At 41.2% G+C, this 19,080-nt stretch overlaps 1 protein-coding gene across 2 annotated transcripts in view; it reads left to right on the top strand.

Moving 5' to 3' along the window:
• The window catches only part of LRP6 (LDL receptor related protein 6), a 129,111-nt gene that overhangs the window by 88,798 nt on the left and 21,233 nt on the right, over positions 1–19,080 (top strand). For both annotated transcript variants that reach the window (XM_065672505.1, XM_065672514.1), the window contains exons 8-15: positions 2,628–2,844; positions 4,202–4,491; positions 7,248–7,474; positions 9,952–10,136; positions 11,885–12,211; positions 15,750–15,952; positions 17,751–17,962; positions 18,149–18,339. In XM_065672505.1, coding sequence (XP_065528577.1) covers positions 2,628–2,844; positions 4,202–4,491; positions 7,248–7,474; positions 9,952–10,136; positions 11,885–12,211; positions 15,750–15,952; positions 17,751–17,962; positions 18,149–18,339 — 1,852 coding nt within the window. The remainder of the gene's footprint in view (positions 1–2,627; positions 2,845–4,201; positions 4,492–7,247; positions 7,475–9,951; positions 10,137–11,884; positions 12,212–15,749; positions 15,953–17,750; positions 17,963–18,148; positions 18,340–19,080) is intronic.

The raw sequence follows: 19,080 nt of genomic DNA on the forward strand, positions 1-19,080 counted from the left end.
TATAAGAGGAATTTATTTGAAGAGCTCCCCAAAAGTTTGCCAAAGAAAGTTCATCCTGCATCATACACTTTACAACTAAATCTCGTAGTTAAGCACTCCCTTAAATGTAGAATTTTCTTCCTTTTATAAGTACAAGGCAAAAAGCATAGTATCTAAAGATACTGCTTTGTGATGGTGATGTTTTACTGTTTATTACTGTGTGGTTTTAGTTGACTCATTTTGCAACATCCATCCATTCTGTGTATCTTTTTGGTCTGCTTAGCAGACACTAATTGCCATGTATTAATTAGCTGCAAGCAAATGGCTTATCTCTGTAGCTTAAGGCGGGGGGGGGGGGGACACACGACACGACAAATCATCACAGAAATGTAAAATTACTGTGTAATGGTTAGAAAAGGGGTGGTAGACAAAAGGAGATGTCCAGTTTTGCCTGGCGACAGTTCCATGAAGGAGTGGTGGGCTTAGGGACTGTAACTCACGGTTTATTTTGCAGATGTTAAGTTTGTGTCCCTGGTGCTAAAGTTAGACGTTAGTCTGTTGTTTAGCAACATCATTTATCAAAACAGGGTGTAGGAATCATGCTGCTAGTAATTGAGAGAGCCAGCAGATGCTGAATTTTCTGAAGTAGAATAAATGCAATAGCAAGGCTGTTTTCAAAAGGAAGTCCAGGAATTAGGCAATTATGCTGGGCTCTGAGCCCAGCTAAACAATCTGTGATAGGAAAAGCTATGTTTAGATTTAGTTATCAGTGTAAAGGACACAAGTTACAGCTTTAGGATGGTAGATGCACCATAATACAAAGTGAAGCTGCAAGTACCATGCTTGACTTTCTAAAGGACCTCGGTGAGAATGCAGAGAAAAAACCAAAAACATTTCAGCTAGTAAAGCTCATCTTACTTTTGTCATGCGTGTGCACTAGTGCATTTGTGGAAATGTGCTGTGTATGCTACTAGACTGAAGATTTTTCTGGTAAGCCAATTCCACAGAGTAATCATGGGATTTCGTAAAAAAAAGTAAATGTAAAGGTTATTGCTGCAAACTAGCAAGTATGCAGGCCCCCTTTCGTGTGCACATAAAGATTCGGTTCCCTTTCTAACATCCTGAGAGTAAATGCAGTAATGTCTGGAAGTTTCTGACAGGGAATAGTTTTAAGGAGATCTTGAATTATTGTGAAGATTATGGCATTTTCTTCCACTTTCTTAGTGCGCGTTAATAAAATGTATTAAGTTCACATTATACCGTATGCTGAGAAAGCTACGGGTTTCAATTCTGTTTCTCTGTATATTTCCTTCCTCCCTCCCTATCTGTACTTGGGTAGACAAAAGGTAGGAGTTGCTCCAAACTAGCCTTCTCGTTTCTCATGAGGTAGGAAGTTCTTCTGACCACAAGACATCATCCCTTTAGCCAGAGTTACTAAACCAGTTGATCCTCAAGGTTGTCGTTGCACAAATCTTTAGGTTTCAGCCATGAGAAGAATGGGAAATCATACAGACTTGGCTCTGCTGTCTTAATTCCACAAGGCAAATGAGTGAGATTTGAAAACAGTGATTTAATAAGTCACTTTTTTTTCCCAGTCTTTCACTTGGAACATTCTTGGGTAGTGGGAAGGATGTTGTAATGTTTCAGGGATTGGTATGCTGCCTTGAATTTTGTGAATCCCACTGCTTTGGGAAGTTTTTATATTCAGGTTGTGGGGTGGGGGTTATTTTTTACATGCTGTAAACTTGAAACGAGCAGAAATACCTTACAAGGAACTTTTCTATAAAATTGCAGTACTGAATCATTTTTATGCTTAAAACATAGGACTCTCTTCATTCCTGTCAGAATGGTACTTTTAATAATAATACTTGGCATTCATAAGGTGCTTGATCACTTGAACATGCATACATATGCTTAATTAATCCTTTCAGTGCCTTTTTGAGGAACTTAGGTATTACTTCTTTTTAGCAGTAGAGAAAAATGACACAGTAAATTCCAGTGTCTTGATCAAAGGCATGCAATTATTTACAGACTATTACTGTTCCTTCTAGCACAGAAAATACTGAACTTAATTTAGAAGAATGTAGAACTGGTTCTTTATTCAGATTTGGGAATACAAACAAAATCTGTAGATCCTCTTGACTGTTTGCTTCAGAATTTATGTGGTGCCTCCTCTTACTGCTATCCGTAATTTGGGCAAAGCTCACTTGGGAGGGGCTGTGGACTACAAGATGCTAAGCCAGGACTCCTTGACATTGTAAGCCTGTCTTTATTTGAGTAAAACAGTGTCTCCCATTTAAAACTAAACCAAGAGACAAGTCAGAAACGAGAGAGACAACAACTTAACAGGCACATATAATATTAGTTCCTACAGCAAATATAAGGAATGTTGTGCCATAATTTCACATTATGCTCTGCTTACAAAACTAACCTTATACATGAGGGATCCTCCGTGGCTTTTAGAGCAAGTACCTGTTGAAATACTTCCGTTTTTTTACTAGACCCCTGTGTAACATTGATAGCGTTTTAATGACCAGGAGGTTCTTTTTTAATTTAAAGTCTTAAGTGTGGAGTGGCTTGTTAATCAGTCTCTGCTAAACTGTGACAGATTTATTCTCTGTGTGTAATCAGTTTGTGTATATCCATAGGTCATGAATGCCGATGGAACTGGGAGACGAATTCTGGTGGAGGACAAGCTGCCTCATATCTTTGGATTCACATTGTTGGGAGACTATGTTTATTGGACAGACTGGCAAAGACGCAGTATTGAACGTGTGCATAAGCGCACAGCTGAGAGAGAGATCATCATAGATCAGCTGCCTGATCTGATGGGCCTGAAAGCTACAAATGTCCGCCAGATAATCGGTGAGTAAGGCTGCTAATCAGGCAAGTAAAATGAAATAGAAAATTTCAGCAGTGCTCTTCTGCAGGTATTGCTTTCTATGAAGTTACGTTTTCAGGAATGGTCAGAATTCGGACCTATTGCAGGATAACTGCAGGCTGCACTTTGATGGGAGAGGGGTAGGCCTTTTGTAAGGTGCTTCAGTTCTCTAATTTGGAAGAATATCAAGCTGGAAAACAACCAGGCACCCCTCAGAATGGGTAATTTTCTTCTGCTTAGGGAATTGGAGCATCTCATAGGTCTGAACAACCCTGGATCCAGTATGTGGAGAAGGATCATAGAAAATGAGAACTTCTCTTCGTGACAGCCAGCTATTCGATTAGCCCACCTGTTTATGAAACTGCAGCTGTAGCAGCTTTTCATCTTGCAATCTGGACATGTGCTCCTAGTATGAGAAAGCTAAGAATGAGCCAGTTTTGCTCTGTTCAGTACTTTTCACATTAATGCTGCAAAATCATCTTTAAAAATAAGTAGAAGTACTTTCTGCCCTGGAGTGTCAGTGGTGTAAAAAAGGAGGATCTAGCTTTAAATTGGCTGTTGTTGGCTACCCAAACACTGGTAGCAGTGTAACTGCAGCATCACAGAACTCATCACATTCCTTGAATATCTGGGTATTTGAATAAGGCTTGCAGCTTCTTGCTGCCATGTCTGGATTGTACCCCAGGAAATCAGTCAAACATGATTGAGGTATATCCTTGCTGCTATGTTAACGAGGTGCTCCAAGGTACATGTGCTTTAAAAGCAGGTCTCTTTCCAACTGTGTGGCTAATCGAGTTTGGTAATGCTAGGCCTCTCTTAGTAGGTAGATTTCCAGCATGGGCAGGTACACAAGTTAGTATGGCAAATAGCTGCTTTTGTAGCATCCTGGGGAGAAGAGAAGAGACTGAGAGACTGTTGAACGGATGTGAAAATAGATCTGCAAATTTTTCATCTCTAGGAACACAACTGGGTACACAACCAGTGTACTGCAAAAGGCAGTGAAACATATACTTGTTTACTTAGATATTTAATGTCCATTCAGTGCCTGTGCTGTGAATCAGGAACTTCAGTAGCTGTTGGAGTCCAGATCTGTTTCCCTCATGCTGGGTTTATTTCATGGGGTCAGGAAAACAAGTACTGCCTTTCCAGCCAAGTAGAGTAACATCTGTCCAAAGGATTACAGGAAATGAATAAAAATTACTTCATTCAGAGAATAAAAGGTGAAAAACAATATGTATTTCGTTAAGGACTCATAGTGTCGTTGATGCATATGGAGACTGGCTTCATCTTCCAACTGAAATCGGTTTGTAATGATTGCTTTTGCTTTTGTTGCATGCTTAGGTACAAACCCTTGTGCAGAGGACAACGGAGGCTGCAGCCATCTGTGTCTGTACAGACCACAAGGCCTTCGCTGTGCTTGCCCCATAGGCTTAGAGCTCATCAATGATATGAAGACCTGCATCGTCCCAGAAGCTTTCCTGCTGTTCTCTCGGAGAGCAGATATCAGACGAATCTCTTTAGAAACAAACAACAACAATGTTGCTATTCCACTCACTGGAGTCAAGGAAGCTTCTGCTCTGGATTTTGACGTGACAGACAATCGGATTTACTGGACTGACATTTCACTGAAGGTAGAGATTTTTCTGTATTGGCTGTTAAGTTGTTGCAAGGTTTTTGAGATACTTAAGAATGGATTGACAGGGTGATTTACAAGATAGGTAAAAGAGCATGTTCTAAGAATGGCACGCATTTTTGTAATACTAACAGCATTCTCTCCTACATATCATTTGTACTGGGTTTGCATGGCAAGGTTTTGGTAGCAGGGAGCTACGGGAGTGGCTTTGTGAGATGTTTTAGAAGCTTCCCATATGTCTGATAGAGTCAATACCAGCTGCTCCAAGACAGACCAGCTGCTGGTCAAGGCTAAGCCCATCAGCAGTGGTGGTAGTGCCTCTGGGATAACATATGTGAAAAGGGAAAAGGGAACTGCAGCACAATAAATGGCAGCCAGAGGAGGAGAGGGAAATCAGAATGTGAGCAAAACAGCTCTGCAGACACCAAGGTCAGTGAAGAAGGAGGGGAGGAGGTACTCGAGGTGCTGGAGCAGAGATTCTCATGCAGACCATGGTGAGGCAGCTGTGCCCCTGCAGCCCACGCAAGTCCATGGTGGAGCACATTCCACCTGCAGAACCCTGTGCCAGAGCAGGGGGATGCTGTGACCCCCAGGAAAGCCTGCACTGGAGGAGGCTTCTGTCAGGACCTTTGGCCCCATGGGAAGAGGAGTCCACACTGGAGCAGGTTTGCTGGCAGGACTTGTGACTCCATCGGTGATCCATGCTGGAACAGTGTTTTCCTGAAGGAAGAGACCCACACTGGAGCAGTTAGTGAAGAGCTGCAGCCTCTGGGAAGGACTCACATTAGAGAAGTTTGTGAAGGACTGTCTCCAATGGGAGGGACCCCATGCTGGAGCAGAGGAAGAGCATGAATAGTCCTTCCTGTGAGGAGGACAGAGCAGGAGAGATAATGTGTATGAACTGACCACAGCCCCATTTCCCACCCCGCCTGCCACTGTGGGGGAAGAAGTAGAGAAAGCAGGAAGTGAAGTTAAGTCTAGGAAGAAGGGAGGGGTAGGGGGAAAGTGTTCTAAGGTTCTGTTTTATTTCTCATTATGCTGCTCTGATCTGATTGGTAATAAATCAATTTTCTTGAAGTTGAGTCTGTTTTGCCAGTGATGGTAATTGCTGAGTGATGATCTCTCCCTGTCCTTATCTCAACCCAGGAGCCTTTCATTATATTTTCTCTCCCCTGTCCAGCTGAGGAGGAGGAGTGTGATAGAGCAGCTTTGACAGGCGCCTGGCAGCCAGCCAGGTTCAACCCACCACATCATTTAAATGTAATCTATACATTTTCACGTAAAGGATTAGTTTGCAAAAATTAAGATTTTATGGCAGAAAGCTGAGAAGAATGCCATATGGCAGGAGGTTTTAAGAATCACAGATGTTTTGTGAGATATGGTTAGTAGGGAGAAGCCTTGTCTTGGATCAGGAAGTGAAAATGGGTCTTGCTTGTCCATTAACTTGTGTAGCTACTGCACATGAGACATATTATGAATCACAGCCTTTGTAAAACATGTCTAGAGTCTCGACTAACAAATCAGAAAAGGTTGAAGTGGGTGTTTAAATGTGGTGGTTAATGCTGTGACAGAAATCTGTCTATTGTCTTATTATCTGTTATCAGCGAGCAGTTATTCCCTTTGTTTTCCATGGGTTGTAGATGGATTCTGAATTGTGAGCACCAAAAATCAGTTTTTAATGAAAGTTTTCTGCATTTGGGTTGAAATCTGTGCCAATAACTCATGGGCTTTTATAACTGAAGAATCATAAAAGTTAAAACCACAGAGTTTAAGTAAGCTTGAGAGAGGTGACTTGGCTGAACTCATTAGGTATGGTATTAATTTGAGCTGTGTTAAAGTACAAATAAAGCAATGAGCTGATCACTTTTTAAGGGTGATACAGATGAAGACTGAGATACAAACTTCCCTGCTGTGTACTGTCACAAACTGACATAAATTTGCAGGTAGCACCCAAGCTGGGAAGTAAGCAAACTATTGGTCTTTGTGTTAACTTCTGATGGATTATGGGTATGAAGAGCCTGTGTAGAGGGGAATATTAAGGGCACAGAAAGGAAGCCCATGTTTGCCAAAAAGACTTTTATACCATTCTAATGTTATTTTTTTATTTTCAAGCTTATAAGTGGCCATAGTAAATCAGGGAATATCTAAATTCTGATGTATTATTAAAATGTAATTCTGGCTGTATTTGTTGCCACAGGCTGATCCATGATGGCAAGAGTTAAAAGAAGTCTTTTGAATAAAGACCAAGAAGAATTAAACTTAGTGAAATTAAATTAAACCCTCGGTATTGAAGGACTTCTGCTAGTGAGCTAATCAGTTGTTAGATTGTTTTATTCTATTTGCTGTTCTGTCCTGAAGTTTTTCATTAGGCTGCTTTAAATAACACTCAATGCTATAACATCGATGCTTTTGTATAGTCCTGGGAGAGCCAGAATATTTCCCCCTCGAAGCTGGCACTGAGTTATTAAGGTCACTTTGGCATGTAGACTGCTTAATTGAACCAGACTAGTTATCCATTTATTTCCCCAGTGAAATGCTATTGTAATTGACACAGAATACATTCATAGAGTACAGTAAATTGTTACCTCTGAATAGCAACATTGTTCGCCTTGCAAATAAGTAGCATATTGTAAGATCGTCTTTCCTATGAGATGCCTAAAATCTGAAAATGTTTAAAATGCAAGAAAGAAAGCAACCAGCCCAATGACAGACTGGTCAAATTTCTAATTTGCTTGTATCTTTGTATCCCTTCAGACCATCAGCAGGGCATTTATGAATGGCAGCGCACTGGAACATGTTGTGGAGTTTGGCTTGGATTACCCAGAAGGAATGGCTGTAGATTGGCTGGGGAAGAACTTGTATTGGGCTGATACTGGAACAAATCGTATAGAAGTGTCAAAGCTGGATGGACAGCATCGCCAAGTGCTGGTGTGGAAAGATCTTGACAGTCCTCGGGCATTGGCATTGGACCCTGCTGAGGGGTAACTTGCTGATTTAATTTTATGTTTATGAATGGTGAAAAACAACATCGTAATACTTCCTCCAGGGCATGTTAGTTAGGCACTGCATGTAAATCCTGAGAGAACTGAGCTGGGGAATACAACCTTGTAATTTAAAGTATGAAGGCTGGAGGAATATGCTCCTAATGTCCTGAATAATCATTAAGAAGGCTAAAAAAAAATCAGAGGAGCTCATTAAAAAGGGATTTATATTTAGTTTTTTAATTAACCACAGAATCAAAGTAGCTTTAGGTTTATGGAATTCATTAATTAGAAAAGGACTATAGCATTGAAAAGAAAATATTTATCCTTTTAAAAATGAGGATCCTTTTTATCACAAGTTAGGGTCCAATAAAGGTATTAAATGATTTAATTTGAGCGTGGGGGAGTGAAGCTTATTGTCTGAGAATAAGGAAGGTGTTTGTTTCTTCAGATAAGGGGTCCTTTTTAGTCGGTATGGACAAGGGAAGCAAGGACAATGAACAAGTGGAAACAATTATACCCACCTATCCCCAAAATGAAGGATTTCCTGAGAAGAAACTTCTCAGTTGGATTCAAATATAATAGCAAAGTAGGGCACTGAGCAGGGGGAGGGAGGAAGGAGCGAGGCTTGGCAAGGCAAAACTATTTAGCTTCTGAAATAGCTCTTCTACCATGAAATGCTCATTTGACATTAATTACTGCAAAACCTTTTTGAGGTTTTACCAACATTGTATTATTATTACTTTACAAATGAGGGAACTTCATTTTCGAGTGTTATGAAATTATCACAGTTTCCAGTGACACTGCAGGAGTTACAGCAATGCAGAGAACTCCGAACACATTCCTCCTGCTTCATCTCAACAAGGTGGTGACCACTGTTGCAGTGATTAGTGTAATTGAGTTCTGCCCCACTGGGACACAGATGTGGGCTTCAGCCCTGACATGCCAAGGGTTGTCTGGACAAGTATATCAGAAGGTATCTGAGACCACCAGATTATTAGATCCAGTTACTCTAGTTTTACACTGGGAATAATGTTATTTTCTTTTATCAGGGAATAGGGTTATATTCTTCATCAGGGACTGTAGTGATAGGACAAGGGGTAATGGGCTAAAACTTAAACAGGGGAAGTTCAGGTTAGATACAAGGAAGAAATTCTTTGGTGTGAGCTCTGAGAGTAGTGAGGCGCTAGAATAGGTTGCCCAAGGGAGTTGTGAATGCTCCATCCCTGGCAGTGTTCAAGGCCAGGTTGAACAGGGCCTTGAGCAACTTGGTCTTGTGGAAGGTGTTCCTGCCCGTAGCAGAGGAGTTGGAACTGTCTGAGCTTTAAGGTCCCTTCCATCCCAAACCATTCTATGATTCTATGATGTTTCCAAGGATTATTATAATTCAGTGCTTTGTCTCTTCACCACAGACTAGGAAAAAAGTTTTGAGTCCAAATGCTTATTTTTGTTGTACAGCCGAGCTATGTTGTTGTACTTTATATGGACGTTCTCATGCCATTACTGCCATGGGGGCAATTTGAACAGGTCCATGCTGTGTGTACAATTTGCAGAATTTATGCACAAAATTCTTGCAGAATTTTGAAGAAAAATGTACAGATATTCCCGGTGTCTAAAGAATGGCTCCCTCTTGATCGACAATTTCTGAAGCCTCCTTCCCCATGTGTGGTTGGTTGAAATTAAAAGCATTTTATAGGTGCTTGTTAGTAGAGGTATTAAAACAAGAAGGTGTGAGCTTTGGCTAGCTGTATCTCACTTGTTTTTAAAATGGTGTTGGCTTTACATTTTGGAAGAAGGTACTGACTAGCCACCAGATGTCAAATATACAGCCCACTCTGCAGTGCCTAAAGAAAATGTGAATGTGTACAAGTCTGTTCTGCCAAATGAGGCATAAGCTGGCCTGTGAGTATGTGATAGTTTGTATTTTTGCCCCAGTGGAAATGCAGTACAGTTTTGTGCTATTCTGGCCTTGGCTGAAACATAACACACTGTTACAAGGCTGATTGACTTAGTTGTATGGAGATCAGCAGTAGCACCTATTAACAAAAGTACCTTGCATACCTACCTTTCTGTGTTCCTTCATTTGATGGACAACTGAATAGGAACAGAAGCCAAGCATTATAAAAAAATATTTTGCTAAATAACCAGGTATAAATGAATGTGTCCAACTGCCAGCCCTTTACCTCTTAGCTGATGTGCATGGATTAGTTAAGATTGAAGTGCTTTCATATGGAACTTGCTAGTGAAAATCCAGCTCCAAATGGAAAAAATAATGTTGGAAGCGTTCTGAGGAAACTTGAATCATTTCCTTGCTAGTATTTGGAAAAAATATTTAGTGTAATGGGATTAATAAATGCTTGAATTTACAGCTCTTGGTTTTCCCTTTGTCTTTCTAAGGACTTTTGTTATGTTTCTCCCCTTGAGTTCTCCTTTGGAATAAATTTGGGTTTGTTTTTTTTTTCCCCCCTTTTAATCAGGTTCATGTACTGGACTGAATGGGGTGGTAAGCCAAAGATTGATCGAGCTGCTATGGATGGCAGTGAGCGGACTACTTTGGTACCCAATGTGGGACGTGCTAATGGCCTAACTATTGATTATGCTAAACGACGACTGTACTGGACTGACCTCGATACCAATCTGATAGAATCCTCCAATATGCTAGGTAAGCCCCAGAGCTCTGGGCTGCATCCTGGGGGTGCTGCTGCCTTTTTGCAGTTCCCTGTGGCAAATTATTGCTTAAATAATGCAGAAGTACAAGTCTTAAGACAAAAATAGGTTTTCCAGACTCACATGCCTTTAACATTTGCTTCTATAATTGATGTTTATGCAACAGAGCATTTAGCGAGACCTCAATTTTCTTGTAGGTGATACAGTTCCTCACAAAATTAAAATTCTACAAGCTGTACGTGTTTTCAGTTATATGTAGGACAAAGCTGTCAACTTTAAGTGTTTTGGAGGGCCTTGTTTTGCTGCTCTGAAGAGCACTGGCAAATACATAACAAACACTTCATCATCTGTAGAAAGGTAGAGAGAAAGCCAAGATAACAACAGCTTCTTGGATATATTTCACAATGTAATTTAATACATTTTGGGTTTTAGTCTTTATTGGTATGCTCAGGTTTCAGGCATGTTTTTCTCCCCCAAGAATCCTGCACACTAAGGAACTTTTTCTGGCTTCTATTAGTCATTGGGGAGGGGGAGGTTCACTCATGATGGGGTCTGTGTGATGGTTTTATAAACTGGGCATTACAGCTAAATGGATATGAAATATTTTATTCTTTCATTGCCCTAGGGTAGTATACTGAGGACCCAAGCCCTCTCAGGCTTGCACAGTATCCTTTTTTAACTTCTTGGCACCTGCAAGAGTAGAGTGCCTTGTTGTGTGCCAATTTATTTAGATTAGTGTCATCACTAGCCAATATTTAAGGCTAAAGGAGTTAGTTTACTTTAAGCAGTACCTTTGCAAGAGTGGAACAAAGCTAGAAAAACCTAAAACCAGGAAAATGCATTATAAGAATTATACGTAATATAACAGCTTTTCTTCAGCTTATCCTGTATTTTGGTGTGCTGTTGAGGCTGGCCCAGCGTTCCCTTGTGCACCATAGAACTGGACATGGCATTGGAATTTCATCTTCCCTGTGCCTGTGGCCTGGGACAGCAGAGTGTGGGGCTGTGCATCCTTGTCTTCTCAGTGCAAAGAGGGAATGGCTTCTTGCTTCATAATCTCCTGCTTAATTTCTGTGACTAGACAGCAGGGCGTTCTGTGGTAATGAAGTGGTTTGAAATAACATGGTTGAAATCATTCCCCCTCACCCCCCACCATGCCCTGCTCTGTTAGCATTTCCATGGCATACACAATTGACGGTTTCCTACCTTGAGTTTCTGACTGCTCCTTCCTGTTACTGCATTCCAGAGACAGGTTAGTTTAATGTTGTGCATTTAATTTTTCTCAGAGTACAGTGTAGAATTTTATTACTCTCATAGCAATTCGCTCTGTAAGCAGCAGGCAGGGACCCAAATGTGGTGTGAGAGATGCTGAACTGGGACTGTAGTGTCAGGATCCTGCATCTCCTTCAGAGGCATTCTGTTTGCTTCAGGGAAGAGGAAAAAGACAGTCTTTAAGAACCCTGATCATTTTGAAAACACACATTTTTTTCTTCAGAAAAATACATTCTCTCCTGTGAATCACAAGCAGGATTAGCACATTCCTGTGATAGGCTCTGACACTTCAGAATGGTCTCTTGAATATTGTACATTACTTTATAATTTACTTTTGTAATAATGAAATAGTAACTTTAAACTATGTATGTGTTAACCTTTCTGTTCAGGGGACATGTCCAGCAACATTAAATAGCATAGTGTTTGTCCACATTTAATTCTGCTTTTTCTCTCCATTCCTTTTGGAAACAGGACTTGACCGTGAGATTATAGCTGATGACTTGCCTCACCCGTTTGGCTTGACTCAGTATCAAGATTACATTTACTGGACAGACTGGAGCCGGCGTAGCATTGAACGAGCCAACAAGACCAGTGGCCAGAACCGGACTATCATCCAAGGGCATTTGGATTACGTTATGGATATCTTGGTCTTCCATTCCTCCAGGCAGGCAGGCTGGAATGAATGTGCCTCTAGCAATGGTCACTGCTCTCACTTGTGCTTGGCAGTCCCTGTGAGTGGTTTTGTCTGTGGCTGCCCAGCTCACTATTCCTTGAACTCCGACAACAGGACTTGTAGTGGTAAGCCATAATGAATGAAAATAAAACAGAAAAGCAGATATGCTTGATAACAGATGCAAGCATGATACTTGGAGGAAAAAAGAGTTTTGGTTTTATGTGAGATAGTGAAGCTTGTTTGCTAATAGGCCAAGTTAAAGCTAGTTTCAATCTGTAACATTAAACATGTACTTGAAATATTTTTGGTTCCTTACCTTCCCTTGCTCCATAGGAAGTAGGATATACGGCTAGATAAAGATCTCAATAAAAACATGCCTTTTAAAATGTAATTTTGCAACACGAAAATCCTACTGACTTGTAAGAGAACATAGAGCATTGAAAGCACACAAAAAAAATCAGTCTTGCAACCTACCAGTATCACCGTAAAATAAGAGTTGCTGTAAGTGAACCTTTACAGTGACTCAGCTAAATCCATGTAAGCGGGAAAGCTCAAAGTGCTTTTGTTTTTGTATCTGTCAAACCCTCCTCAGGTGCTTGCTTGCTTGTTTATCTGCTTATTTATCTCTAATTTTGCCTGACATAAAGGATATGTGATGTTTTGGTCTATACTCTGGACTTTGTGTAGTCTTTGAGTGGTGAAGGTTTAATTCTGCATGTTTGCTGGCTGATGAGGTTCTGAGGTGGGCCGCTCTCATACCCTTAAAAGTGTTTCTTCCTTAGTGAGCAGAGGATGGCTCCATGGCCCCCCCAGCACTTCAGAGTTCTGATCTTACTGCAGCCTAGCCCTATTTTTCTTTATTGTTATGCAGAAAATGAACCGCAAGGCCCCTCAGGCTGTGTGTAATTAGTTTCTAACCAAATAATTTATCCATCTCTCAAAAAGTGGCTGCCAGTGAAGCTCATAATTTTGGCAGACATGCTGGATGGCTGATTTCCACTGGTGTCATTCAGATTAGTCAGTGGGTGAAGAGATTCATGGTGCAGAGAGACAGATTGTATCTCATCCACATTATGCATGAGTGGAGACATCCAACTGTTGTTTTAAAGCCAAAAGCAGGGCAGCTTGTTCCATGAATGCCACATCATGGTTTTTTTTTTTTTTTTAAATCTTGGTCTTCAGAAAGCTCTGCTTTTCCACTCCGCAGTGTTTCCTGTACCCCTCCTTTCCTTTTGTTATTAGAAGGGGCGCTTGCATGACAACTGGATTATTGTACTCTGACATGTTCACTCCTTCCTGCAAGTTACAAGACATTATGGCACCTCTCTGGTGATGACTGTGATTTTGTAGGTGGAGAAATTTGACTTCCAGCTGAGAATAAGTAGCAAAATGATCAAAGGTCATGTTTTCTTGTGAAAATGCTCTTGGAAACAAAGGAAGGACTAAAATACAGCAAACGTGTTGTAAGCAAATAGAACCGATTTCCTCGCGGTACAGTTCAGGGCCGTTCACGAGGTATTAGGAGTTTTCCTTCTGCCATGGTCAAACCTGGGAACTTTCCAACTTCTCATTTGTAGGTAATTGGAGACTTGGGCTTCTCTGCATATAACTTAATTTTTTTTCTTGGCCACTATGATTGGAGCATGAATCGTTTTAGCTTTCTCTTGCCTGTTCTACTTGCCTGTGTACTCCTGAACATGTTAATGGCGTAAGCCCTGTCTAGAGGCCAGTTCCTCCCTTCTAGATTGCTGTGCTCAGGTGGGCATAGATTCTTTTAATTATGGGAAAGCCACACTGCTCAGCAGTGTGGGAAAGATAACAGATTTCATCAGACCTACCACGTGTCACAAAGTTTGAAGGCAGTGTTACAGGGGGGATGTGCTCACTGTACTCCATTTGCCTGCCGAAAATACAGTTTAAATATGTGAACACTGGGAGGGAGCGTGATGAAAACTGGGAAGGGATTTCTGAAATTGGTACTGTTTCAGAGATGTGGGGACTCAAGGGAGGAAATTCTGCTGTTGCTTTTTATAATGAGCCATCAATTCAGAGTTGGAAGCCAGACAATCTCAGACAGTGAGAGGGTGCTTCTGGGGAGAAGTGGAAAGAATTTGAGGTGCTTATGATGATATGTTTACCTGCAGTGTTTTATCTTAAGCTTTTTTCCCCCCTCCAGTACTCACTTAACTGCTCGGTAAGAATGCTGATGTTTTCCGAATCTAATGTTTTGCTGTACACGTTCATATAAACTTTGCTTTGCCTTTTTTGTGCTTTCTTCTACAGTTTAGAGCTAAGTAGAAGGAGGCTTAAATTATTGGAGAAATGCTTGGAGGGGAAACAGGTTTTCCAGAAAGCAAATTAGGCCTGATTGTTATAGGATGTTAGGACTGAGTGTTAGTTACCAAGGAGACTTCCCCCCCACTGCCTTTACTTTTTTCCAGCAGCCTGAATAAATGTTCAAAGCGTTTGCATAAAATAACAAAGCAAGGTGATGATATTCTTTGGAAGACTTTAGCCTACTCCCCTTTCCCAGGTGCTGCCTTACCTGTTTTACAGGCTGGATTGAATGGGTGCAGTGTCCCACTGCTAATCTCTCCCGACTTGTGCTATAGAGAATTGATTGTACAAACTTCAGGGAGGCTGCAAACTGCATTTCTGGCTGCTGGCTCTTGTGCTGTCTTGCACAGCAGTGGCTCCAGGCAGACCATTATTGAAAAGAATGCTGTGAAAAGGGAAAATGCTTTAACAGCCTCCTCTGATTCCTGACCCAGTAATGTAATATAGGGATAATTTCTTTCTAACCATGTATTAAATGCCTTTTGCACTGACTGTGTAAGATACAGCCAGTAAACTACAGCTATATGGGGTAGAGAAGTCTTATTTTCTGATGCCTGATGGTATTTCTAAGAAAAAAAACCCGATCATTTGTCCAGGAAGTTTTTGCTGGGTACCTGTACAGCTGGAGCAGAGCATTCGGGTTGGTTTTTTTCCCAACTGCAGGTTAGCATTCCCAGATGAGCACCTGGAAATAAGATATATAAATTTGAGAACAGTCAATAGTTTTTTCTTCCAAAATGCAGGCTTGAACAGCCCTAACAGATTTTCGTGTGAAGTAGTTGTTCCATTCCAGTGCAGGCAGGAAAAGGGTTTGTAAGAACAGAATTGAACTACTCTAATGGCAATCTGTCTTCCCTGGGGCCTCAAAATAAGGAGCCAGTGCCGGCTTTCGCTCAGCTTCCTCTGCAAGTAGAAGTGTACCTAGAAAAAGGTTCAACTTCAAATGGTGGAACTGCATTTCCCTGGCACCCCTTTAGAAAGAAAATTGACAGTTCTTTGAGAGACATGGTTGACCATTCTTCTTTGAGGTGATTTTGACAGAAGTCTTCACATTCATTAGTCCTGTGACTCATAAAATTATCTTTGCCTGTCACGTACACGTACAGATGTTTATAGTAAAAAGGTCATTTGGAAGGCTTTCCAAACTGATCAGAGGTCAGGATTTTAATGTTTTGTCTTGATTTTTTTTCTTTATTGGCAAAGAGAAGGGGGAATGAAATAATAGGTACTATCTGGTTATATATAGTTGTCTTTCTTGAACATGCAAATACCCAACATTACTGCTATGTAACCCTTTCACGCTCCTCTTTTTTTAATCCCATCAAGCTCCTACAACCTTCCTGTTGTTCAGCCAGAAGAATGCAATTAATCGCATGGTGATAGATGAGCAGCAGAGTCCAGATATCATCCTCCCTATCCATAGTCTCAGGAATGTTCGAGCCATTGATTACGACCCCCTGGATAAGCATCTCTACTGGATTGATTCTCGGCAGAACATCATCCGGAAGGCACAGGAAGATGGCAGCCAGGTATCCTGCGGGTGATGGAATTACTAAAAGATGAGGAAAGCATGCCCTACACACAACAATTGTACATGAATAATTTAGATACACGGACTTCCTGCAGGTTACTAGCTGTCACTTGGCAAAAAAGTGACATCTGGAGTTTTTGGAGTCCTCAGCCAGTAGTTTGAGAGGTACAGCAAGAAATAAAACATGGAAATATAAGGGAAACTTAAAGGTATTTTTGCATTATTTGTTCAGTTCTGTCTTTTGGCTGGGGGCTGTTGGAAACCCCTATCTAAGAGAAATAGAACATGGAAGGGAAGGTTCTTGTGAGAAATACAGTATGTGTGAGAGAGAAGGAAGAGTTGCAAATGAGCAGGGTGCAGGGGCATTGACTAAAATGAGGAGGGTGGGACTGGCAATGGCTGTGTCTGAAACCTCACAGGTTCTGGTGGAGGTAGGAGGAGAGTTGTTAACCTGAGCAAGGAGATGGAGACTAAGTGACCTGTGAGAGATACAGTAGCAGGCTTGGGAAAACACACTAGATGGGGAATACAGAAAAAGTGGTGTAGGGCAAAAGGTGGTGCAGGTTTAGTGAGGTTAATTGTGAGCAATGACTGATTACACATTTTCACATTTTAAAATAGATATTTTTCTCCCTGAGTTTTTGAATGGGGAGGAGCAGAAGATTAAGGTGAACAATACAGAGGTGCTATATTCAGTTTAATTTGCAAGAGAATGTGGTTTCTGGTGGTAGGTGTGGTGGCAGTTGGATCCTGCTGAAGGCCCTTCAATGTTAACTCTTAATTTAGCAACCATTTTAATTTTGGAATATTTACATAATTTAACACCCCAAACTAGTCAAAGGCACAAGGCTTTTGCCAGCTTCAGCAGAATAAACAAATGTAAGACATGTAGGCAAACCCTTTCAAAGAAGTGACAAGCTAAATAAAGTTAGGCAAATTTTCTGGTGAAGTTTAATTTGGGGTTGAGAGGGTGGAGGCTGCTCACCTCAAAAGCACGAAGTTCTCCAAAAAGATGATGTGAGGCTGTGCTCTGTGAGTTATCCCTCCTCTTCAGATTTGTGGAAAAGCCTATGGAAGATGTCAGTTCAGTTCAGCTTTCCCTACAGGAGACAAGCAAGTTCTTTCTTAAAAAATAATAAATTTAAAAAAAGGAAAGAAAGGCACATGAACTCCAGAGGTCTGCGCCAGTAGAAGGCAAGAACTTTGAAGCAGAAAGGTGTCAGCTGGAAATGCTCTATAGTCGCTGTGGTGACTGGTGTCCTTTCTGTCTGTTGGCAGAGTTACCTTCCCATTGATTATTCATCCTCATGTCCCCTTAGTATGATGACAGTGATGGTGGAGAAGAACGAGGCAAGAATTTCAAATGCTGTCTGGCCTCATTTTGCCTGTGTTTTCATTTGTTCAGCTGCAGCTTTGGGAAGCAGTGGTTATGTATTTCAGTTGTAGAGTGCTAAATGTGTGCTGGGTTTGGGTCTATCCAAGCTAAATTTAAAGAGTTGTCAAGAAGGCAAGAAGAAATGCAGTTTGGACTTACGGGTTAAAATTGCGAAGTCTTATGACCTGCAACCAATTTGCATGCTTGCAATTGCAACAGACCATCAGGACTAAGTGTCTATATCTGATCAAACGTGTTGGTGGGGAACTGGAGCTGGGTGTCTCCTTACTTTATGATAGTATTTTGGCCACCTCCTTTTTCTGAGAAGCAGTTTGATGTGGTGCATCCATAGCAAAATAAAATTGCTCAGGTTAGATCAGATTAAATGCTCTTCTGTGGGTTGTTTTTCTTTCCTTTGTAGAGCCTCACTGTTGTGACAAGTCCAGTTCCCAACCAGAACCTAGATATGCAGCCTTATGACCTGAGCATTGACATCTACAGTCGCTATATCTACTGGACCTGTGAAGCTACTAATGTGATCAATGTGACACGCCTGGATGGGAGACCCATGGGAGTAGTGCTCAAAGGAGATCAAGATAGGCCCAGGGCCATTGTGGTGAACCCAGAGAAAGGGTATGTAGCTGAAATACAATGTGGGAAAATTCAGGCTGAAGGTCTTGAGAATCAAATTGTTTTCTTGCTGCACATTGGTTTCTCTTTGTCGGAATGAAAATGTCATTTGTTAATGTGTCTTGGTCATATAGTAAAACTGTGGAAAGATCCAATAAACTTTTTTTCTTCTAATCATTTCTATTCCAGGTACATGTATTTCACCAACCTACAGGAAAGGTCTCCTAAAATAGAGCGAGCAGCATTGGATGGAACAGAACGAGAGGTCCTTTTCTTCAGTGGTTTGAGCAAGCCCATAGCCTTAGCTATTGACAGCCAGCTAGGCAAGTTGTTCTGGGCTGATTCAGACCTGCGGAGAATTGAAAGCAGTGACCTTTCAGGTAGAGTAGCACTTTTAATTCAGTGATTCATTTGTGTGGTGTGGGTGTGGGGGAATGCAGGGAAAGGTGTCTTCTTTTCCTTCCTACTATAAACAGTCTGTACTGTGATTCTAATCACTCCCTAAATTCCCAGCCAGGGAATGTGCATGATTCATGCAGCGTGCCTTTAAAGTCTCATGCCTCTATCTATGATTTGCATTATTAATTGCTACACATGCTATTTACCTCAGTTTCTCGCTGCAAGACCTTCGTGTGGTTTCCCAAAGTCAGTTCACAAATAAATTGCAGCAGTTTTGGGAAGGGGAGGGAGAGGGTTGTTTTTAAGGCATTGGTTTTGGTGCAGTAATCTGTCAATCAGAGGAAAGTTTCCTGTTAGTAGAAAAATCTCTCCTGCAGAGTTAAAGCAGCAAGTGTGCAGGTCACTTGTGTACCTGTCATTTCGGGTGAAATGATGTGTGAAGGGTAGAGCAGATCTAACAGCTCTCTGTTCTCAAAAGGCAAAGAACTCCCTCTTGCAGCTATGGAATTCTCTTTGCCTGTTCCCTGAGGTTGGTTATGCTGCTCATCTGACCTCCTCTGTGAGTCGATTCAGCTCACTTAACCCTTAACCACATAAGCAAAACAATAACCTAACAATAATATACAGAAAAAAAAGAAATAGAGAACAGTGTTCTGTTCTTTTGGAAAGCTGAATTGGTTCAGGAAAGAGTCCAGAAAGCAGCCAGAACTGGAGCAAGAGAA

This window comes from Lathamus discolor, chromosome 1 (genome assembly GCF_037157495.1).
Source record: "Lathamus discolor isolate bLatDis1 chromosome 1, bLatDis1.hap1, whole genome shotgun sequence".
In the NCBI taxonomy this organism is placed as follows: Eukaryota; Metazoa; Chordata; class Aves; order Psittaciformes; family Psittacidae; genus Lathamus; species Lathamus discolor.